This window comes from Ustilago hordei (assembly GCF_900519145.1).
Source record: "Ustilago hordei strain Uho2 genome assembly, contig: UHO2_contig_27, whole genome shotgun sequence".
Taxonomy (NCBI): domain Eukaryota; kingdom Fungi; phylum Basidiomycota; class Ustilaginomycetes; order Ustilaginales; family Ustilaginaceae; genus Ustilago; species Ustilago hordei.
In genome coordinates, this window is record NW_024545266.1 from 103,504 (window position 1) to 126,354 (window position 22,851).

General features: G+C 54.2%; 5 protein-coding genes across 5 annotated transcripts; 2 read left to right on the forward strand and 3 right to left on the reverse strand.

Annotated features, from left to right (window-relative positions):
- Positions 1-328: 328 nt before the first annotated feature.
- On the reverse strand, positions 329-7,375 carry UHO2_07396 (uncharacterized protein; the record flags this gene model as incomplete). The annotated part of the gene is made up of 2 exons (XM_041556607.1): positions 329-6,695; positions 6,813-7,375. 2 exons carry the CDS (start codon positions 7,373-7,375, stop codon positions 329-331), a joined length of 6,930 nt encoding a protein of 2,309 aa, XP_041412541.1.
- Positions 7,376-9,329: 1,954 nt separating this feature from the next.
- On the reverse strand, positions 9,330-12,062 carry UHO2_07397 (putative HCA4 - can suppress the U14 snoRNA rRNA processing function; the record flags this gene model as incomplete). Its single annotated transcript, XM_041556608.1, has 1 exon — positions 9,330-12,062. One exon carries the CDS (start codon positions 12,060-12,062, stop codon positions 9,330-9,332), a length of 2,733 nt encoding a protein of 910 aa, XP_041412542.1.
- A 1,044-nt stretch (positions 12,063-13,106) lies between these two features.
- Positions 13,107-15,635, forward strand: UHO2_07398 (uncharacterized protein; the record flags this gene model as incomplete). Its single annotated transcript, XM_041556609.1, has 1 exon — positions 13,107-15,635. One exon carries the CDS (start codon positions 13,107-13,109, stop codon positions 15,633-15,635), a length of 2,529 nt encoding a protein of 842 aa, XP_041412543.1.
- Positions 15,636-15,714: 79 nt separating this feature from the next.
- On the reverse strand, positions 15,715-18,822 carry UHO2_07399 (uncharacterized protein; the record flags this gene model as incomplete). The annotated part of the gene is made up of 1 exon (XM_041556610.1): positions 15,715-18,822. One exon carries the CDS (start codon positions 18,820-18,822, stop codon positions 15,715-15,717), a length of 3,108 nt encoding a protein of 1,035 aa, XP_041412544.1.
- Positions 18,823-19,960: 1,138 nt separating this feature from the next.
- On the forward strand, positions 19,961-21,955 carry UHO2_07400 (uncharacterized protein; the record flags this gene model as incomplete). The annotated part of the gene is made up of 1 exon (XM_041556611.1): positions 19,961-21,955. One exon carries the CDS (start codon positions 19,961-19,963, stop codon positions 21,953-21,955), a length of 1,995 nt encoding a protein of 664 aa, XP_041412545.1.
- Between the last annotated feature and the right edge of the window lie 896 nt (positions 21,956-22,851).

Consider the following 22,851-nt stretch of genomic DNA (forward strand, 5'->3'; position numbering starts at 1 on the left):
ATCACAAACCTGGCCGCTTCCGAAAAGGCTGCTTGGCAGGGCTGACTTTGCAATTTTCAGTACACCAAAAAGGTTAAATACAGTAAATGCTGAGAAAAAAGAGGACCGAAAAGGTAAAAAAAAACAAAAAAACTCCTTCTTTTGGAGTGATGAGCAGGCAATCAAAGGTCATGCTGATATCAAGTGACACCACATCACGACGTGAGAAGAAATGGATGCATTCGAATCAACTTGAATGGAGACTTGGTACAAATGAGGATGAAAACATAGGAACACATTGTGAGAATGATGATGATGGTAATGATGTTGATGATGAACATGATGTGAACTACGAAAGGTGGAAACTAGTGGAGCCTTCCTTCATAGCTGTGTGCAGTCGCTCGCGCATCTTGTCGCGAGAAGAGTAGTTGGGCATCTTGAGGTAGTTGACGCACGTCATGACACTTGGTAGGTAGTCATCGGGCGTCAAGGGTGCCTCATGTGGACGCTTGACAATCGTCAGCTGAGGATGCAAGCCCGAGAAGCCGCCGATGGGCAACTTGGGCGAACCAGTGAGCCATTGCAGGAACTCACGACGCTGACTCACATCAAACGATGCCATGATGGCAACAATGTCGCGGAACGTTGGCGAGTCGGCGTTGAGTCCGTGGTCAGGCTTGACACTTGCCAACAGCGTTAACTCGCTCCAGTCTTCTTCTGTATTGCCGAAAAGCATCACCAGCTCATCCGCCGTGAAGCTCGACATGGCCGAGATAGGGAAGATCAGGTTGAAACCTTGGCGGAATGCTCGTACAGCGGGGCGGATGCCACGCTGTAAGGTCATGTCTAGCACCTCGAAGATGTATTGCTCGACGTTGGCACCTGTCACGTTCTCGTCGCGTCCGCCAGCATGAAGCTCGATTGACTCATAGCCTGGGAGTGTAAAGTCAAGACCTAGCGACTCGATCTCGTCCGACGGCATCTTGCGCATCGATTCTAGCGAGCGAGCCAAGGTGGCGTCGACAGCTGCAAGCGTGGCCAGCGTCGGAGCAACATGCTGGTTGAGCACGGCTCGCATGAAGACAGGCGAGAAGTCGCAGTCGATGATGCGCGAGTCGAGCAGCGCCTTGGCCACGAATTGACCCAGAATGCGGAATGCATGGAGTCGCTTTGGCGTCGATCCAGAACCCGAGCTGATGTCGTCAACAGTGATCGCAGTCTCAGCCGACTTTCCCTCAGTTGACACGGCACTTGTGTCCTGAGTGAGCGGAGCAGGGAAGAGGCCGAGTGGGCTGAACACGTACTGGCTACCGTCTTCGTTCGAGCCACCAGCACGACTGTCGCGCCAGAGCTTTAGATCCCTGCGTGCGAACTCCTTCGACACGAGCGAGTAGAATTCGAGAGTGGGTCCCAGACCTGTACCCACCTCTTCGAAGTACTCGACCTCCAGCACTGACGAGTTGGAGCCGTAAAGATCGAAAACCTTGAATGCAGAAGCGAGCAGGTTGGCTCGCGAGATGCGCACCTTTTGTCGCTGCAATCGACCGAGGAAGCCGAACGAGTCGTCCAAGCGTGAGGAAGAGCTGCTGCCGGGATCCTGATTGCGGCTGTGCAGTGCCTGCCATCGCGTGAGCAGGCGTGCGTAGCCAAACGACGTCGACTGCAAGAAGGCGAAGCGCGCCTCAAAGGGGAACAGGAACGGGAAGTGCTTGGGCAGGTCGGTCGACCATGCTGGCAAACACCCAGATGCCACGATCATGGGCTCTTCCAGCTGTCGGTTGAGCTTGGCAGTGAGCTTGTTGTTCACAAAGGCAGACTCGGCCAGAGCAGATGTCGGCGTTGCCGTGATAGCCTTGTCACCAGCACGCGACACCTCTCGCCATTCCATGTTGAGCGAGTGCAACACGGCAAGCAGCTGAAGCAACTTGGCATAGGGTGCATCCTCCTTGATCGAAGCAGGAAGCTCGACGGCTGCACTCTCAGCCGAAGTAGGTTCGGGAGTTGATTCGGCGGCTGGCTTGGCATCTGATCCAGACACCTTCTTGTACTTCACTGTGTAAACATTGCTCCAGATATGCCTGCTTCCACCGTACATAGACGAGCTGAGAGTAGCTCCGGTGGAAGATGAGCTGTGACCTTGCTCTCGTGCCTGTACAGTCTCGAAGCGGTGGACAGCACCATAGATGGTGGTGTCGAGCGTGAGCTTTTCCGATCCAAGCGAGAATTCCAGATGCCAGTCCGTCGGTTTCTTCTGCAAAGCCGAAGCATAAGAAGAAGTCTTAGCAGGGCTAGCAGTGGAAGATAAAGAGCCCGATGCAGCAGCAGCAGCAGCAGCAGCAGCGGCAGTGCCAGAAGCAGCGGTGGCCGTGGAAGAGCTCTCAGCAGACTTAGGAGTACCTGAACCATTGCCAGGCGTAGGGATGCGCGTGCCTTCCGGCGTCTTTGCTACAATCCTACCGCCTTCCTTCTCAACATCGAGGTTGATGGTCTTGTCGGCAGCGTCAGCGCCGTTGGAAGCATCAGCCGAGCCGTTAGCACCGTCTGCTGGGATCTCGCTCTGCAGGATCTCTTCGTCAAAGCCTTCCTCGTCTGTGAAGCCTTCGTCGTCGTCAAACTCGGCACCGTGGAGTAAGCCTTCCATGAGCGAGCGTGCAAGTGCCTCGTCGGATCGTTGGTCGTCGTCATTGCAGTTGCTGTTGCCATTAGCAGTTGTGTCCTTGGTCTTGGCTTCACCGTCTGTGCCGGCAGCCGATGGAGCATCGTCGCTGCCGCCGAAGAGGTGACGAGCAGGGGCGCGAGCATCCTCACGGGCTTCGTCTTCGCGAGAGGTTGCCTCACGGCTCTTGCCAGCCTGGGCGGAGCCAGAGGCGGATTCGCCGGAATTTGCATCTTTCTTGATCTCACCGCTCTGCTCGTCCTTCTTGCCGGCGTTTGCATCCATAGCAGTGGCGCTGGTCGAAGTGCCCGCTTGGCCTATGGCAGTCTCCTTGCTGCTGCCAGCACCAGCTGTCTTGCTGCCGCTGCCACTGCTGCCACCTAGCTCGGAGAAGCCGCCAGATCCGGTGGCTGCTGCGAAGGCAGCCAAGACGGAAGAGAGTCGCGAAGAAGCAGAAGAGCCAGCTGTAGCACCTGGTCCCGAACCTGAGCCGGATGCAGCCGAGGATACAGCAATCTTGGGTCGAAGGTAATCGCTAAGAGATCTGAATGTGGCCACAGCATGAATGGTGACGATGATGTTGTTGCAGCTGCGTGGAATGTCGGTGGCGTCCTCTGCCTGAAGTCGCACGCGCAACTGACGCCCAAGCATAGCACTAGGGCTCTTGCGCACTTCATCAGTGCCTCCACTGAGTGCCGTGGTGATCTCGACGTTCTCCAAGCGGCTCAGAGCCTCTTGCAGCCTGCGGACCAGAACTGTGGCACCGCTGTGGCCTGAGTTGGTGTCCGTGTCCATCAATGCTTCGATCAGCAGTGTGCGGCGGCGCTCGAGTGGAATGCGACCCTCGTTGCTGGTAGCAAAGGAGTAGAGCGCTTCAACAAGTCCGGAACGCAGCAGCTCAAAGCTTGAGATAGGGTCCTCGGTACGCGAAAAAAGCAAAGTGACCTGTTGGAGGACATTGTTGGCATCCGACTCTCGGCCCTCGGCAGCAGCATCGGTGAGACGTTGAACGAGATCCTTGATGTGATCGAGTGCCTGTGCTGCGCTCTGAGCACCCTCCGAAGACTTGGCCTCGGCAGTGAACTTGTCACGAAGAACACGAGCGCGCCAGATGCTGGCATCGGTAGCATCGGCGGAGCTCTGTGCGTTGAAGCCAGAAGTGGGAGCGGACGAAGAAGAGACGCGGTTGCCCAACGCGTCCACGAGCGTGGCAGCCTGGCCAGAACCGGAAGCAGCAGCAATAAGACGAGCCAGACCAGAGCTAGAAGACATGCCCATACCTGCACTGTCGAAAGCTGCATCGACTCCCAAAGAGCCAGACCGCGGCAGACTGAGTGGCTGCGCACTCGAGCCTCGTTCAGCATCAGTCGAGGTACCTGCTGGCTTGTCGGTGCTAGACGCACGGTCGGACGGAGTCTGAGAAGCGATGTCGTCGATCTCCCACATGACACCTTCACGGCGAAGGAGCGCCGTGTAGAGCGAGGGAAGCTTCTCCGTCAGCAACTCGACGATCTGCAAGGCACCGTTGACGAGGATTGGGTGGTCTCGAGACGAGAGGATAGCGGCTAAGAAGCTGGCGAGGGGCACATTGTCGAGTGCCTCTTCGAGCGATTCAGGGTCAACAAAGCTAATGATCTTGAGGATGCCGTTGATCGCCTTGTGACGGACATGAAGGGCAACGCTGGCAGCGTACACCTCGACTAGAGTCGGCAGAACCAGGTGGGTGAAGCGCTTCACGAGGGCAGTGCGGCTGTGCAGCATCTCGATGCGCTTGGCTTGGGCTGCTTCGCGTGCTACCTCTTTGTCCGACTTGGTCCGTGTTACCTTGCTGCGCGTAGAGCTGGAGCGCGAGGAGGAGGGACGCGATGCTTCGGTGGTTGCAGCGAGGCTAGTGTCCTTGCCTGCAGACGCGCTCGTGGCGTCAGAGGTGCTCTTCTCGCCATCAGCTTGTGTCCAAGCGCCAGGTACCGACTTGGAAGCGCTGGAAGGAGACGCTGGCTTTGCGGTGCGTTTGAGGTACGCTTTCTCGGTGTATGCACGCGGGTCAAAGACACCGTCGCGAGGCAACGGTGGCAGAAGCTCACCCACGAGCGACAGGGCTTCCTGAATCTGCTCCTTGGGTCGTTGAGCCAAGTTCTGTAGCACGGCCATGTCCGCAACAGCAACAGTAGAGCCGGCGGCATCTGTTGCACCTGCGTCAGGGACGACAGCAACTGCAGCGGTTTCAGCGGCACTGTTAGGGCCCGAAGCTTGTTCTGACTCGAGCTTGATGCCGTGAGGTCGAGTTGCATCGGCCTTCTCCTTGGCGGTGGCAGTGTCGGTGGGTGCGGGTGAGCCGGTGAGCAGATGGTATAGGGTTTCGACAATGTTATTCTCGAGCAGCACGACTGCGAGACGTGGGCTGCTGCGACAAGCGGTACCGAGTGCCTTGAGCACGTCCGTGTAGACGCTGGCACCGAGTGTTGTGTTGGAGCTTGTGGCCGAGGAAGCGGGCAGGAGCAGGTTGTTAAGGGCAGCAAGAAGCTCGCCAGTCAACAGCTGTTCGAGCAGCTCAGGATGGAGACGGTAGCTCTCTACGACACGAACGACGCACTTGCACGCTGACTCCACCAGGCGCTGATCGCTGTAGGTGAGGACGTTCTGGATGATGGGCATGACGTCACGGACCATACTGAGCGATTCGGGCGTGAGCTTGCGGCAGCAGTGGGCAGCAGCCGTCATAGCAGTGCGCTGGATGTGGATGTTGAAAAAGTCGAGATACTGCAAGATGGCAGATAGACCGCCTTCCTTGACGATGGAGCTAGGGTAGTCCTGTGAGACCTTCTCAAGGGTCTGCAACACCTGCTCGGCCAAGTCGATGAAAGTGATCTCCATGAGCTTGGAGTTGAGCACAGGAATCGCACCGTTAGCTACGACGCTATGCGCAGCATATGGCATGGCCTCGATGAGGTTGGCCAAGCATCGACAGGCCAGGAGCATCTTTTCGCCATTGTCTTCCGTGTCGGCCGCAGCAAGTACAGCCCTCATCTCGTCGTCCAGGTCATCGTCGACTGACTCGATCTTGGAAGAAGACTTGCCTCCGAGATCGTTGCGCTCTGGTTTGGGTCCGCCGAGGATGTAGACGAGCTCCTTGACGAACGAGTCGGTTGGGAAGTAGCCAGCTAGCGTGTCTTCAGTACTAACGCTGAGCAACTCGGACAGGTCTTGGAGTGTCACCATCTGGGTTGTCGGATCAGACTCTTTGCGCAAGGATGAGAGAAGGCTGCGGAACCGGCTGGACAAGCCAGACATGTAGCCAGCCATGGCTCGCAAGTTAAGGCCAAAGACGCCAGCGCCATGGTCGCTATCATCGCCATCGTCATCGTCGTCGTCATCTTCATCGTCGAACGCGCCGAGGCCACCTTCCCCACGCGAAGGCATACCTTCGTCGTGGTCATCTTCATTGCTGTGGTCATCGTCATTATCGTGCTCGTCGTCGTCGTCGTGATCCAAGTGGTGATTGTCGGGCAAGTCATGCATATGCTCGTCCTGATGCAAATGTGCATCGTCTTCATCGATCGCTAGGTCTTCTGGCTCTTCGACTAGGCCGACATGCGAGGACTCGCACCTAGCGGCAGTGCCTTTGTTGGAAGGATCAGGGCTGAGGTCCGACATGTGGACATCATCGTCCTCGTTAGAGCCAGTTTCATCCGAGCACTCGAGCTGGTGAGCTGCGCTGCTTCGGGAGGAGCGTGTGGAGCCGCTAGTGGAAGCGCGCTTAGATGTCGGTGAGGGTCTGAACTTGGTCGACGAGGATCGGGCGGAGCCGCGAGCGTCGGCTGGATTGGGGTTGGCGCCGGTCATCTTGGAGGTGGAAGAGGGCGACTGGTCTGCGGTGTTGCCGCGCGAACGAAGTGAATAAGGCGAGGTGGAGGAAGAGGAAGAAGAAAGGCGGCGCGTTTGCTTGGTAAAGGCGGAAGCTTGAGAGTCGGTCTTCTGACGCTTATTGCTGGGCTCACTCGTGGTTGTTGGGGATGGAGCCACTTTCTTGGACGGGGTGCTTGTGGAGGCTTTGCGCTTTCTACAATATTGAGAAAGGGAATCACAAGGCAAGGAAAGAGAGATGAGTGAATGTGGAGATGGTTGGTATACGAGCAAGGACGAGATGGGCATATAGCAGCGATGCAGAAAAACTTACCCTTTAGCCGAAGCCGAAGTAGATGCGGTAGATGCTGCTGCGTCAGGTAGGACAATAGCCTTTCCTTTTCCTTTTTGACGAGCGGTAGCCTTGGACGAGGAGCCAGAAGCGAGAGAAGCGCCAGCCCGGGAAGGGGTGGACTGAGGAGATGGCGGCAAGGTGGAAGATCGTGCAGCCGGAGATGCACGGGGTGAGGCGAGGGACTTGCGGCTGGCGGAAGAAGGGTTAGAGGAGGCTGATGCAGATACGGCGGTGGCTGGAGTCACAGGAGCCGAGAGCTGATCTGAGGTGGAGAAAGAGGCTTCGCTACGAGAGTCCGAAAGGTCGTCGGTGACGGTCGTGGGAGCAGCGGAGAGCCGGCGGCTTCTGCGAAGAGGAGTGGCAGCGGCAGCAGCGGCTGGGTTGGAGCGACGGGAGGTGGGAGCGGCAGCAGCTATTCCGGAAGAAGAAGAGACGTCAGTTGTGGAATTGGCAGTAGCTGCTGGAGATCGAATTGATGAGCGAGCGTTGGAGGGGGAGCTGGAGCTGGAGCTAGGCTTGGTACGGCTGCGATTGCTAGGCATCGAGAATCCGTGAAGCCAAGCAAGAGGAAAGCTCGAGTTCAGCAGGACAAGGCTGATGTCAAAAGACTCGTGCAATCTGGATCGCAAAGTGGCTAGCTGCTTCTAAGCTGATAGGCCGGACACACGATTGACTAGGGGGGACAGAAGCTGAGCAGAGAGAGAGAGAGAAAGAGAGAGAGAGAGAGAGAGAAGGGGGGAGGGGGGAGGACTTGCAAAGCTTGAGTTCAGAATCGTAACGCTTGTCGGAGAGATGAAGATCGATCGATTAGAGTGTCGTTATGGTTTTTGGGCAGGCATGAGATGCGGTGACAATGGCAAGTTGAGCATCAGCCGTGATTGAGGTTGACGTAAGAAGAGTTGCGAGATGTTGATCGAAATGCTGATGCAAGAAAGCAGTGTCGACTGTAAGATAGGCTGAAGATGCTAAATGTTGGTAGTAGCGAGAAGGAAAGCGAGGATGAGGTTGAATGTCGGATGCTTGTCCAGGATCTTGATCCCGCTGAGCTCTTTCCGATTGCAAGCTGAAAAAGACCAAGACGAAACAGACAGCTTGTGCGTTTCCTCTTTTTCTTTCTTTCTTTCTTTTTTTTTTTTTTTTTTTTTTTAACTAATGTGTGTGTGGGTGGGTTTATTCGAGAGGCGAACGGGGGAAAGAATGCAACAAAGGCTTCAAGTTGCTGCTGGTGGGTGATCATGAAAAGGAACCAAGCTTTTCTTAACAGCCTCGGCGAGGGGCGTCGGCAGGCAACCGTTGCGTTGCCAATGGAAAGCGAGAAATGCAGATTTTGTGATCTCAAGCCGCAGGAAATCCAAAGGTCAAAGGGCGAGGAGAAAAAGGCAAGGCAGCAGAGCGCAGTCTCAGCAAAAGACACACACAAATGAGAGCAAAGACGCGTGATGAGCCATCAAAGTCGACTGAAATCCAAGTGGTCCGAGAGCTTTGGCAGAGACGCTCAGCAGCTGACTTTCTCAAGGATCACTGAAGCAATCGCAGTTCCAGATGGCTGAGTTGTCGATTTCCATGTGATCTCTCAAGGCAGGCCCTCTTTTCTGCCCGGGCCCTTCCTTTTCTACAGTCACAAAAATTCTCATCAGTCACAATGCTCGCAAATCGCCCGATAGCGAGTCTCGTAAAAACCCACAGCTTTCTCGCCCCCAGTCGCATATAACGCTACGGAAGAGACCGTTCCTTACTCATTTCCAAGTGAAGAAGCTCATCCTCATGATCTGAAAGGCGCAAGGTGCTTGAGTAATCCTTTAGTCTTGAGCAGCCTCTTCTTCACCGGAAGCGTTGCCGCTTATCCGCGCCCGATCAGCTCGTTGCTGCGGCGCTCAATAGTAATTCATCTCGATTTTTCTATTCTCTTAGCCCATCGCTGACCAAAAGGGTCCAACTGCCAACTCGCATAGAAACGCTTGCCCCTTCAAATGTGCCTTTTGAGCTCCTATCCCTCTCGAGATGGCTCCACTCGCCTGCCTCAGACGATGCTGCAATCACAACTCATTCTCCACAGAGAATCAAGCAACGAACAAGGCTCGGTGGTCACAGATAAGGGGAATGCTAGAATGGCTACAAATACAAGAGATGCAGTGAAAGTCGCGACCATGGTGTCGATGTGGCCTATTCCGTCGAGACAAGGGAATCAAGAGCGTCGAGAGTTAGTATTAGTCCAGGGGATAACGATTCCTTGCAACTGCCATCACTGCCATCGAGGGAAGAAACAAGTATGACCCGCTGTTCGTATCAGAAGTGTTAGTTTCATCGAGCCCAAGGCGCCAGGGCTTGCCGGCTAGCGAGCCCCGTTGTACCGCCAATCTCTTGGAGGGACGCCAACGACCATCAGGCGCAAATTACACGAGTACCATCATGCGAGCGGTCAACCCGTGTTCCACCTTTGTAGCAAGTGATAGAATTAGCCGTCCGTAGAGACTTACTCTGTAGTAGCCGGACACTCTAGCCATCGCCGGCAAGAAGACGGAGAGCCAACTCTTCTTCCTGCTCGAGCTTGCTCTTCTTGGTAGCAGGTGCTTGCTTCGTTGGCTTGTCGGTCCTGCGACGCTTGGAAGCCGGGGCTTGAAGTGATACCTCTTCGTCGTCGCTGCTCTCCTCCTCCTCTTCTTCAGAAGAGATTTCAAAGTCAGGCGTCTCGTAGCCATCGGATCGGTTGTCGATGGGAGCAAGTACCGCTCTGCCACCCTCGCCATCACCATCACCATCGCTGTCATCCTCCTCCTCCTCCTCCTCCTCCTCGTCATCCAGATCGTCGCCTCGCTCAAGCGCTTTCTCGCGCTCCTTTTGACGTCGACGCTTCTCGCGACGCTTCTCCTTAGCCAGTTCCTTGTCCTTGATATCCGCCTCCTGCATACGTTCGCGCTCCTCTTCCGCCCACCGCTGTGCCTGTGTCCTGGCATCACCCTGTTTCTTGAATGCCTCTTCATCCTGCAACTCGTACAGAGCATGTGCTTCGCCGTCCTCGTCGAAGATGAGCTTCTCACCGATACCACGCTTGCCGGCAAGCGCGAGCGCTTTCTTGCTTTGACCCATGGCAAGCTTTCTCTTGGAAAGATTCTCGCTGGCATCTGCTTTGGCTTGCTCCATAGTGATGGGCACATCGTCTCCACCTATACCGTAGGCATCCATGTCATCCTCAAGGGCGTGATCAGCTCGCTTGAGTGTGAGCAAGTCATCTCCTGTATCAGCGGCAGCTTTGAATCCAGCTTTGGCAGCAGCGCCGGACTTGGAGACGCGCAATCTAGCAGCTCCGTCACTGTCCTCATCGTCAGAGTTCGAGTCGACTTCCGAATCCGAAGTGTCACTGCCGACAAGGCGGTCTTCCTTGCGCCGTGCCCAAGAACGACCGTATCGCGTCTCCTCAGCATCGTCACGCTCGCCATCTAAAGAGACATCCGAATCAGTTCCAGACCTACTTGCATCCGAGTCATCTTCGCTGCTCTCCGCAGAAGAGGCGTCGTCGGCGATGAGCTTGGCGTAATGCTCGCTAAGAATGTCTTGGTTCTTGCGCTCAAACATGCGATCATACTTGGTTCGAACCTTGCCATTCTTGTCTGCTGCGCCCTCATCGTCCTCATCATCAGAGCCACGATCGCTTTGCTTGCCGTCGTTCTGTTGAGCGGCCTTGTACGCTGCAGCTTTCTTCGCTTTGGCCGCTTCCTTGACAAATTTGACCTTGGGCGCACCTGGAAGACCAAGGGCGGCAGCAAAGGGCTCAAGAGGAAGAGCAGTAACATCAAAGATCTCCTTGTTCTTCTGCAAGTAGATCGATCGCACGTACGAAACGAATGCCTTTTGGGCGAGGTGCTTGATCTGTGCTTCCTGGAATGCGAAAGCCTGTAGCTGGTTCTGGATACTTTGCGTCTTGCTCTCCTTGGGCTTGATGCGACCAATGGGGATGTTCTTGGTAGCGAGAGCCTCGAGCACGCCCTTCTCTTCGCTCGGGAGCACCAAGAGCAAGCTATTACCCTTGGCAGTGTAGCGTGCTGTTCGACCGACACGATGGATATACGTATCCACGTCCTCCGGCACATCCAGCTGAATGACCCAGTCGACGGCGGGGAAGTCAAGACCTCGTGCAGCAATGTCGGTGGCAAAGAGAAGCGCATGCTGCGTCTTGGTGAACTGCGTGAAGATCTGCAGACGCTTGGCTTGCTTCTGCTTGCCGTGCAAAGCCATCAGACTGACACCTGGACGCAGCTTGCAGAATGTCTCGTGAACGAACTGCACCTGACGACATGACGACATGAAGACAAGCGCCTTGCACTTTGTGTGAGTTCGAATGAATGAGAAGAGCAAGTCGAGCTTCTTTTCCAAGTCGACAAGCATGTAATGCTGTTCCAAGCCTTTCGGTGTAGATACCTCCTTCTCCGCATCACCGAGGGCGACATACTCTGCATCTTGCAGTGACAGTCTTGCAAGGTCCTTGACTCGTTTTGTCTGTGTTGCAGAGAAGAGCATCGTCTGTCGGTCGCGAGGAAGGTTCTCAACGATGGCATTGAGCGTTCGCGAGAAACCCATGTCAAGGATACGATCCGCCTCGTCGAGCACCAGCATCTGCAGGTTGGAAGTGTCGAAACCGAGTGTCTGGTCCATGTGCTGCAGGAGACGACCTGGGGTGGCCACGAGGATGTTCACTCGTGACAAGCGGTCCTTTTCTTGCTTGACGTCCTTGCCACCGATGACCAGTCCGGCAGAGAATGTGTGGTAGGGACCAATCTTGCGGAGAACCTCAAAGATCTGGATAGCAAGTTCTCGTGTTGGTGAGATCACAAGAGCTCCCAGACCATCAGAAGGTCCCCACTTTCTGCGGTAGAGGATTTCGAGAACGGGTATTAAGAATGCAAGGGTCTTGCCGGAGCCAGTTCTTGCTGCACCGAGCACATCCTTGCCCTTGAGCGATAGAGGAAGTGACTTGGCCTGAATGCCAGTCATGTCGGTATAGCCGGCCTTCTTGAGACCTCGTCGTGTTCGGTCGGACAAGGGCAGCTGATTAAACTGCTTCAAGTCTGATGGCTCGACAAAGTTGTTGGCGCCCTGCTCGAGCCGTGTGATCTCGGCATCCTCGACCTGCCTCTTGAGCTTACGAGCATTTTTAGAGCGTGACTTGAGGTGTGGGGCTGGTCCTCCCTTCTTCCTCTTGGCGGAGTCTTCTGCTGCCGATAAGGAAGGCATCCTGATGTGAAAGTCTAACGTGGAAGCGACCGGGTCTAGTGAGAGCTTCGTATGTCGGTGTTGTTGTGCCTGTATCGACCTGTGTTGTCTCAGCACGAGAGACTATGTGCTTGAGTGAGCCTTGCAAACATGGTCCAGCTATGTTGAATTCGCTCGCTAGCTATGCTGTAGCAGGAAAGCAAAGCTTGCTGATTGTGCTTAAGATGGTGGTCAAGGGGAGAAGAGCAAAGTGTTTCCTCGCTGGTGGAAATTAGCCGGCCCAAAAGTTTCGCCTTCAGATCCACTTTTTTTTTTTTTTTTTTTTTTTCCCCTTTTGAGGAGACCAAAAAAAAAAAAAAAAAAAAAAAAAAAAAAAAAAAAAAAAAAGCAGCACACGTGAATAGGAATGTTCAAGCCGTCGCGCGAGGCTAAAGAAATTAGAGTAAAGCAGCAGGCGTGTTCAGCCACAAAAGCTCATCTGAGTTGAAGAGTGATTATATAATGATGATGTAAAGCTAGCACACAGAGGAGAAAATTTTTAAATTCAGTTTTCTGCTGGAGGTCCCGTACGTGTGCCTGACTTCAACTGAGCTAACCTCCACACAGAGTTGAAAACACAGAAATTCCAACCCTGAAATTTTGCAGGCTAGCACAAAGATACTGATTCTGAAGAATTAGTAGCGTAAAGTTCCTCTTGGAGTGCTTTACAGGATCGATGCAACTCTCTGCCAAATTTGCTTTTTGGTACTGCACACTTTATGGTAAAGCTAGAAAAGCACACGCGTTGAACGGCCCTAATGTAAAAAACCAAAGCGGAGGACAAGGGCACGTGACTTGCACTTCCGAGTTCCGAATCAAGGTTGCACATTCAGAAGTCTCTCAACTCTTTCATACCTTCTCTAATCACTATCGTCACATTCTCCTCTTCAACAATCCTCACCCTTGCTTATCGCCTTCGATGACGGATCTGTAGAATTCAGCGCCTATGTAGGCCAATTGGGTTATCTGTCAGTTCCCAGGCAAGGAATCGGCACTGTGACGAACGTTACAGCCTCACTAGCCGCCATGGCTCGTTGGCGTAGCTCTTTGGCGTTGCTGAGCAGCCTGGAGTCACAACCTCTGCCCCACAGATCAGTGAAACTACCTGACTTCCTAGCTCCTGCCCTTGTCCAATCTTCAACCCCCACATTCCGCCGTCACAATGCCTCCATCGCGCAGGCCGATTTCGAGGAACCAGCATTCGACTCTTCAGCTCGATCGGCTGGCTCATCCTCAAGCGCAGCCTCTAAAAGGACCGGTAAAACCAAACCACGCCGTCCTCTAACTCAGCACACTAAAGTCGGCTTTAGCTCCTACTTTGATCCAGATCTCCCAGATAGATCTCCACCCACCAACTGTTCAGCGGTCTCAAATTCGTTCTTTATCGATGTCGAGTCAGCCTACATCGAAGCTCGACTCAGTGCAGCAAACGATGAGGCCCAGATCGTCGCAGTGGCAAAACAGCTCCTTTACAGTCCAGCCTTGAAAGCTGAGCGATGGTGGGTCAACGGTCCGGCCTCTCGCCACGAACAGAATGCATCTGATCCACCGCTAGTCCTTCACGAGCACTATCTCGTATCTCTTTTGAAGTCGGCCTTTGCAGTGACTCGGCGGAGCGGAAAGAACGATGTAGCCGCCATGGATGCTCTGACTGCTGGGAGGCTTCGTAGGATATCAGTTCTTGTGCCCTGTGACGCCCTCCGGACCCGCTTTCTCGCCAAACTCACTTTGAAGGCCAGCTCAAAGGCTGCCACTGGCGTATTGGAAGAAATCTTACGCATCCTGGAACGAAAGATGATAGCTAGCTTGCCTCGTTCCATTTCCCGCGCCGAGACGATCGCCTCACTGTCGCAGTTGATACTGCTTCTCATGCAGGCCTTTTCCCATGCAGGCAAACTAGACCGCGTCCGAGCCTGCTTCGACGTCCTTCATGAACACTCTTTGCCTCCGACCGTCTTTCACTACCAGCTCCAGCTCATCGCCCTTCTCCGCGAGCGAGTCTCACAGCCGCGAAGCAGAGATTTAGCGAACTTCGGAACACAATCACGGCAGATTCAGGCTGACATTTTGCAGATCAAAGCATCCATGGACGCCAACGGCATCCCGATCGACGAAAGTTTCCTCGCTACCATATTGTCCGGCTTGAGTGCTCCCCTGCGTAGCCCGCGATCAACACACACCTCGGCGCAACATGCTCTTGAAGCGCTTCAGCTCGTTCGCACCGTCTTCAAGCAACTCACCGGTTTGGGAGAAGGCAAGTCGTTCCATGAGCTGCCTCGGGTTGCATCGGCATTGATCAAAGCCGAAATAGACGCTCTCAGACCCACACAAAGGACCGGGTCTGCCGAGTTTACTACATCGCTTAACCGGATCCACACCCTGATTGCGCAGCTTTACCCTGGCTCCATGAAGAGAACCAAGTGCCGAAGCGAGGCCCAGCTCGCAGCTCTGACTCTTCGCCTGCGCCTCTTGTCCACTGTCGGCGATTTCCCTGCCGCCCTCGCCCAACTCAAGCGCATACTCCGTCTCCAACCCAACCCACACCCTCAGGCAGACATGCTTAACAACGAGCTGATCCTCAAGCAAAGAAGTAGCGTCATCCATATCTTCTCTACCGCTCTACAACAACGTGCTACCATCGAGGGCCAAGATTCAGCTTACGAAGTGCTCAAGCTCGCCTTCTCCAGCGAGTGGTTCGATAAGTTGTGGAGCGGGGTGATTATACCCTCTAACCCAGAGGCAGGGTATGACAAGAAAGCGTTCGATGGTGAGCCAACAGTGTTGAGGCTGTGGAGAAGATGGATTCGAGCATGGGACAGTGATGTTTTGGCTCAGGGTAGCTGGCAGGCGGTTAAAGAAGAAGAGGAGGAGGAGGAAAAGAAGATGGAGAGGTACGAGACGTTTGTTGGCAGATACCGGTGGCAGACTCTCAAGCGAGGTTTGATTTTGCTCAACGACACATTGGATCAACTCGAAGCACGACCAGTTCTCTCTTCCATCAGCCCTGCTGCTGCTGGAGACGAGGAAGCGTCGCCAAGTCAAGCCAAATTTGGCTTACTATTCAGCGACCCAGCACTACTCGACATCATCGTCAAAATCATTCTGCGCGGAGGCCGACTACCAGGCGACGAAACCATGTCAACCCACGTCGATCGGCGACTTTCCCTCATGATCCGCACGCTAACTCGCACTCGCGTATCAGCTCGAATTTGGAAGCTCGTCGAATCATCCATGCTTCGTCATCTCGCTCTTATCGACCGAACCATTCTCCCTACAGAATCTGTTCGACGAGCTATGGACGAGATCGATTTCCACAAGCGTCGAGCTCTATTGAGGAACAAACCGCTGATGGAAGCTGTGCGTGATGCTCAACAGCAGCAAACAGGAGCCAGTGACGATGAAGAGGAGGAATACGCCTTGGAAACAGGTTCAGTTTTCGTTCTTAGACAAATACTCAACCAACGAGCAGCACAGAAAAAAGCATCTGCTGCTGCTGCTGCTGCTGCTGCTGCTGCTGTTCCTGCTGCTACTGAATACAGACCTTTATTCACATGATCCACACTCCAAAGACAGCAATACATTCAATCAGATGCTACTGTTTCCAATTCCTTCCTTAGATTATAAACAGGGGTGGTTACAACTCAACATGAGCGACGCTAGCCACCTTACTAGCAATCGACTGAGTCGCATCCTTCGCATCCTCCACGTAATCCTCTAGCGTCTCAGGCGTAGGCGAAGCTCCGACAGCCGAAGCAACTGATCTGCCAGCCTTGCTGGCGATAGAAGAAGCAGAACTAGCTGCTGAGCCGTAAATCACTCCTGCTGATCCATAAATGACGCTTGCGGAGTCTTGAAGATCCTCTACACGGTCAGCGAAGGTGGAGGGGGAGGAAGAGGCGCCGACTGCAGAAGCGGCTGATCGGGAAGCTGCGGAGGCGAGAGAAGATGCTGATGATGCACCTGATGCGGCGACCGAATCTACAGACTTGGACGCGGCTGAGGCGAGGGAAGAGGCAGAGGAAACACCCAAAGCCGCAGCTGAACCAGCCGACTTGGACACGACCGAGGCAAGCGTGGATGCGGAAGACGCCCCTTCTGCAGCGGCCGAGCCAACCGATCGGGACGCAACCGAAGCCAAAGAGGAGGCTGATGAAGCACCAGGAGCGGCAGCCGAGCTGACGGACTTGGACACCACAGATGCTGCCGACGATGCGGACAAAGCACCAGATTGGGCGGCTGAGCTGGCAGACGCGTATACAACCGATGCAGCGGACAGAGCTGAAGAAGCATCTGCGCCCACAACGTCACCAGCAGACTTGGACGCAACCGAAGCAAGCGAAGAAGCAGAAGAGGTGGCCGCTTGAGCAACACCTCCCATTTTACCAGCAGCGGCATTGACGTTGTCCTTCACCACCTCTGTGTAGTCCTCCAGCGTCTCGGGAGTAGGAGAAGCACCGAGGGCAGAAGCGGCACTGCGACTTGCTTTGCTAGCAGCTGAAGAGGCAGAAGAGGCAGCAGAAGCAGCTGCATCGGTGGCTTTACCGGTAGCAGCTTGGACGTTGGCAGCGACACCGCTGGCTGCATCGGCGACAGCAGCTGAAGCTCTAGCCACAGCAGGAGTGGAAGAGCTACCGACAGCCGATGCAATACTGCTGCTAGCCTGTGCGGCTACAGAAGAAACGGAGCTTCCAGCAGCAGCCACATTCGCGTTGAGACTGTTGATGTAGTCGTCAAAGGACGAACCAGAACCAGTGCCCGAAGCAAGGTACGACTTGGCCCTAGCCACATATCCCTCCGAAGCAGGTTCACCAAGTCCCAACTTGGACCTAGCAGCACCAACAGCACCGAGCATACCAGCAGCGGCATCAGTGCTAATACGACTAGCCTGCTCAACCAACCTATCAGTAACATCCGAGATCTTGGCAGCGACGCCTTCACCACCGAGCTGAGCAAGCGAAGTATCGCAGTACGCGATCAACTCCGTCCTTGCCGCTTTGTGCAGCTTGTCGGTCCAATTGCGGAGTGAGTCGATCTCCTTCTGCATGTCGGGAGCCTCCTTTCGCAGATCCACAGCACCAGAAGCAGTGCTGACAGCCTTCTTGTTGCTCTGCACCGCCGCAAGCTCCTCGGCAAACATCGAGGCGCGCTTACGGACACCGAGGTCCCAGCCTTGCCACTCATCCATAGTGGCAGAGAACTTGGCATCGCGCATGATGTCGTCGTAGGCCTCCTTGGCAGCAGCAGCATAGCGACGCACTTCAGCGCTGCTAGTCTCGATCGCCTGCCTCTCTTGCTGGAGCAGCTCCTCGTAGAAGGCAGAAATGTGAGCCTTGGTATCCAGAGTAGCTTGGTCAAACTTGGCGATCTGCTGATCAACGAGCTTGTTACCTGCAGCAAGCTTCTGCTTGAGCTCAGCGTTAGAGTCGGAGGGCTTGACAGCAAGTTTGCGCAAGCCACGCTCAACACGGTTAAGGATGAGAGCAACAGTGTCTTCGGCGAAAGCCTCGTTGATCAGGCCGAATCGGTCGGGCAAGTCAGCAAGACGCTTGTTGCGAAGATCGGCAATACGGTCGACGGCGAGCTTGTACTCCTTTTCGATGAGGTCAGTCATGCCATTCTCCCAGACTTGGAGAAGATCTTTGGTCTTTCCTTGTTCAGCATCGAGTTGGGCAAGCTTGACTGGAGCAGTCTCTTTGCCGGTAGCACTGTCGACGACAGCATCTTTGGCTTGCTTGACACGATCGAGTAGGGAAGGATGGGTTTGAGCCTTGATCGCATCTTGTTCCGCCTTCTTGACCGACTCTTTAGCGTGCTTATCAGCCTCTTTAGCTGCCTGCTTCATCTCGCTCTGGGCTGTCTTGATGGCATCAGAGCCGAGGTAGTGAGCCTTGCGTTGGTACACCTTAGCGATAAGACGATCGAGCTGAGGTCGGACGTAGAGACTGTAGAATCTGCGCACGGCGGGGCCGACGTGATTGACAAAGAAGCTGTAGACCTGCTTGATGGCGTGTACGACACGGGGGTGAACCTTGTCCATGTAGAAGGCATACGAGACGGAAGGAGACTGCAGACTGTACTGGTAGGCGCGGTCGACATAGGGAGAGACGTCACGCTGGTAGATATCGTGGTAGGGCTTGACAGCCTTGTGAGCCGTATTGATGTGAGGCTGGACGTTGCGCTTGTGATACGAGTGGGCCTGCTGGACGTAAGGGTCGATTCGCTTGCGTGCCTTTTTGAGAGCACGACGACGCGCAGGATCAATGCGCTTCTTCCAGATGAGGCGACCTCGCTTGTCAGCCTCACGGTAGATGGGACGAGCTACTTTGTTAGCACGCTTGACCCATGGCGTCGCAGCCTGGATGACGGGGCGAGTGTACGGTTCCGCTTTCTTTTGCGCCCGGCGAATATAAGGAGTAACGATGGAAGCGAGTTGGTGGTGAGCCTGTGCCAAGTTGCGACAGACAGGTCGCGGATCCTTGGCCGAGTAGTCGAAAGCAAAGGGTCGCGAAGGGCAAGTCCATAATGCGGCGAAGATGAGGTAGAAGATGGTGGCACGAGTACCAAAGGAGATGAGCCAGCCAGAGAAGCCTCGGGATTGTTTAGGCTTCGCAGTGGCATACCTCTGCTGCTTGCGAGTTGACAGCGGTCCTGGCTTGTCATCCAGAGGGAACTTGACGGGCGGAGTGGGGATGGAAGCCCGGTCACTGGCACCAGGCTTGACCTGACCCTGTCTGGCTGACATGGATGCCAGAGGTGGGGTGGGTGTTGATCCGAGAGAGTGGGATTAAAGGAGATGCGAGGTGATCAGACGCGCAAGCAATGTCAGGGTCTTGAAGAGCGACAACGATGGATGGATGGATGGAAGAGGGAAGGAAGGCAGGGCAAGGATCACAAGCTCTTAAGCGGAGAGAACAACAGACACGGACGATTTCAGCACTGTGAGTGCTGCTTGCGCGTGTGTGTGTGTGTGTCTGTCTGTCTGTCTATGTGGTTCGCGCGTCTCCACGGAAAGAGAAGCCAAAAAGCCAAGAAGCCAAGGTCCTTTTCTTCAGTCACCTGCCTTTCTTTCCTCTTTCTTTGCTGCCTTTTTGAGCTCAAGAAACTACGTCATCGGTCTATCGGCCAGGTTATATAAAAGCTCATTTTCAAGAGTGTTAGAGTTGATTTGATGACATAGCAGTTGATTTTCGTTCGCAAAAAGGTTGGAAATGGATTTGGAAATGGATTTGGAAATGGATTTGGAAATGGATTTGGAAATGGAAATGGAAATGGAAATGAATAGAAATTCAGGGTTCTGTTGTGTCTCTCTACGCGCAGCTTTGAAAATCTGTTTTCTAAAGCTCTTTTTGGACGCTTTTTCTGTTTCGGCGTCTTTCTCATCTGCTTCTGCGCTGCTTCTCTGCGCAGCTCTTCAATTTTCATTTTTCCCCCCCCCGCTCTCTCAGCTTTGACTTGACTATTTTCTTTTCTTTTTCTTTTTCTTTTTCTTTTTCTTTTTCTTTTTTCTTTCCCTGTATCGGGCTGCTGCCTCGTGACATCTGCCGCCGCTGCCGCCGTCTGCAGAAGAGAGCGCATCAACCATCTCAACTTTTCTTTTATCCACCACTCATCCCTACCTCGGGAAGCTTCACAATACCCTTGAAGGCTTCGCTTGCTCCATCTAAACACCGGGATAACCTATCTGCCTCCTCTTCCAGGAAACTTGAACGGTCGCCATCTACTTCGACAAGAGGCTCAAACGACATTCGCACCTTCGTTGACCTTATCCCACGCTGGCTTGCAGACAGACATCGCATGTTAACCTCCTTCAACTGACCTCGCAGTTCACTCGTAGACAGAAAGCTTTCTGTGCCACATCGACTCGTCAGTTGGCTGCCGCAATGTTGACGGCGGCAGCTGTACCTCCACTCAGCAATGGGGTCGCTGCTACCTCGGCAGCACCTAGTCCACTGCGCAGCAGCCCACGCAAGAGAGCCAAGTCTCCTGTCAATCGCTTGACAACAACACAGGCGAAGCAGGGGCCTGAGCTCAAGAAGCAGCGAGCTGAACCTGTCGACGAATCCGAGCTAGACTGCGCTGCCTGCCCTGCATCTGGACAACCTACTCCCACCCCTGGCAAAGGCGCCGCCTCCGATCGAGAGACCTGGATCTGCTGCACTCAATGCAACACATGGTTCCACTGTATCTGCATTGCTCTCGAGAATCCCGAGGACTACAACAAATGGTACTGCCAGCCATGCATCACTCGCTCCCAAGAAGCTTTCGAATCCGGCACCAGCTCATCTCGTCCTCCCCTGGCCAACGTTACTCGCCCACCCAGACGCAAGTCGCAACGCGCCAAGCTTGAAGTCGACTATGCTGCCATTCAAGAGGGCATTCCTGCCGATCCACTCGGTCGTTGGAAAAATTTTCTCAATACCTACGACTTTGAACCCGACCGCTTCCGCAGAATGGAAGGTCACCAATGGACCATCGATTGGCTACTACACGACGAAACCGCCTTGCGAGAACCAGTGCTTGTTCCGGCACCGCAGCAATCAGATGCCTCAGCTCAAGCGGATGATGATGATATAGTGAAGGAAAAAGAGAATGCAACAGTAAATGTGCATACTAAGAAGCAGGCAAAGAGCAAAAGCAAATCTAAAGGCAAGCAGTCGCGACTGAAACCAAGAGCAACCTCGATCCCAGGCATGATCGTACCACCGCCAGAAATGAGCATCTTGGATGTAGCAGACGTGATCGGTCATGACACACCCGTCCAAGTCATCGATGTCGCCTCACAATCATCGTCCAAGACCTCATGGACCATCTCGGAATGGGCCGAGTACTTTGACACGCCCAAGGAAAAGAAGAAAAAGACGTTCAATGTCATTTCACTCGAAGTGACAGGAACGGCGATGCAGTCCTTTGTCGAGGCACCACAACTCGTTCGCGACCTTGACTGGGTCACACGCGACTGGCCCCAAGAGCGACGTGATCCGACTGTGCCCGACAACAGCTGGCCCAAGGTACAGCGCTACGTGCTCATGGGTGTCGAAGGTGCCTACTCAGACTGGCATATCGACTTTGCTGGCAGCAGTGTCTACTATCATGTCATCTGGGGTCAAAAGACCTTCCTTTTTGCTCCGCCCACGGCACGAAATCTCGCTGCATACAAGGCTTGGTGTAGCAGCACACGACAGGACTTTGACTGGCTTGGCGACCATCTGCACAGCTTGACGCGTGTCGACATTCGACCGGGAGAGACCATGTTGATCCCCTCAGGATGGTTGCATTGCGTCTACACGCCCAAGAACACTTTGGTGGTAGGAGGCAACTTCTTGACCGACTGGAACGTGGTCACGCAGTGGAAGCTTGTCGAGATCGAAGAGGCAACCAAAGTGCCCAAGAAGTTTCGTTTCCCGCATCTCAAGCGTCTTAGCTGGTTCGTCGCCAAGGGATGGCTCGACCGACTGGAGCCTGTCGACTCTATCGAGCTTCCCTCCGAGAAAGACATTGATGGCGCAAATCAAATTGCAATCAACTACAGCGACTTGATCGACGTCGTGCCGCCAATCAAGGTTCTCAAGAACATCGAGCTGGTCCATCAAACTCTATGCGACGATCTTGAGCTGATTCAAGATGCCATGGTCGCAGAGACCGGAGACGAGAGAACACTTAAGCAGCAAAAGGCAGCACGAGAGGCTATCCCAAGTCACTACGTTGGCAACCTTGCAAAAGCAGAAGCCATGCTCGACTCTTTGCAGGAGTGTCTCAAGAAGGCAAACTTTTTAGCTGATGGTGTGCAGGCAGAACGAGAAAGACAGAGAATGAAGGCGGAGAAAGTAGGGAATGGTGGGGTGAAGAAAGGGCGCGCTCATCGACGGGGATCGTAGTTGTCGGTGCAGCAAGTGCATCACGAACAACACGAGGCATAGCGATACATCGGGATGAAGGGCTGGCCGCCGGCTTAGAGGGAGGACCGTTATCACCGATCGAGGAGGGCCAAAGAGATAAGATTAGCCTCAGCCATTGCCCTCATTGTGCTCGACCTTTATCTCTTCGACCCCACATCTAGATACTTGACATCACAAGACCAGACTTGACAGTCTAGCTCTCATGCGTGTCGAGCCCCGGATCCTGCCTTTCTGGTTCCGATCCGTCATCAGCAATGCAAAGGATAAGGTCCTCCGCGCCTCTTGATCCCCACCTCGGCAGTGACACTCATCTTCCCCGCTTGTGCTTCTGCATGCCCACTCTTATGCCATCTGACGTGCATGTCAATGCTTGACTTGATGCGCATGGTAGCTGATCTCGGAGACTTTGCGTACGTCTAAGCTGACCAAAGCAATCGCATCCCATCTTGCATCCGCGCATTTATCAGAGTCTCAGGCGACAGGACCTCATCTTTGTGTATCTGTCAAGCCTCTTGCTTACATGTACGATCGTGCTTGTGAATTTTTACATTCCATCTCGTCACCAGAAATTCTGTGACAGTCTTGGTCAACTCTTGGATAGAAGTGTCGTTTGGGTTACCATGTCACAGTGACGAGGTAGGTTGCTGTTGCACGAAAGGCATATAATCCTTATCTGTGGACCCTGACGAAGCGCTGACCGGCGGTTGAGTGTGGTTCGTACGACAAGATCGAACCGGCTCGGGACTGATGGTCAAGCAAGTCTCGAGCTGGTTCTCGGCAACCGTGGCTAGACCTTGGTTGCCAGGCAAGCCATGTCGACTCAGCTGGGTCTTAGGGGGTTAAAAATAGGGCAAAAAAGAGAGCTAAAGTGGGAA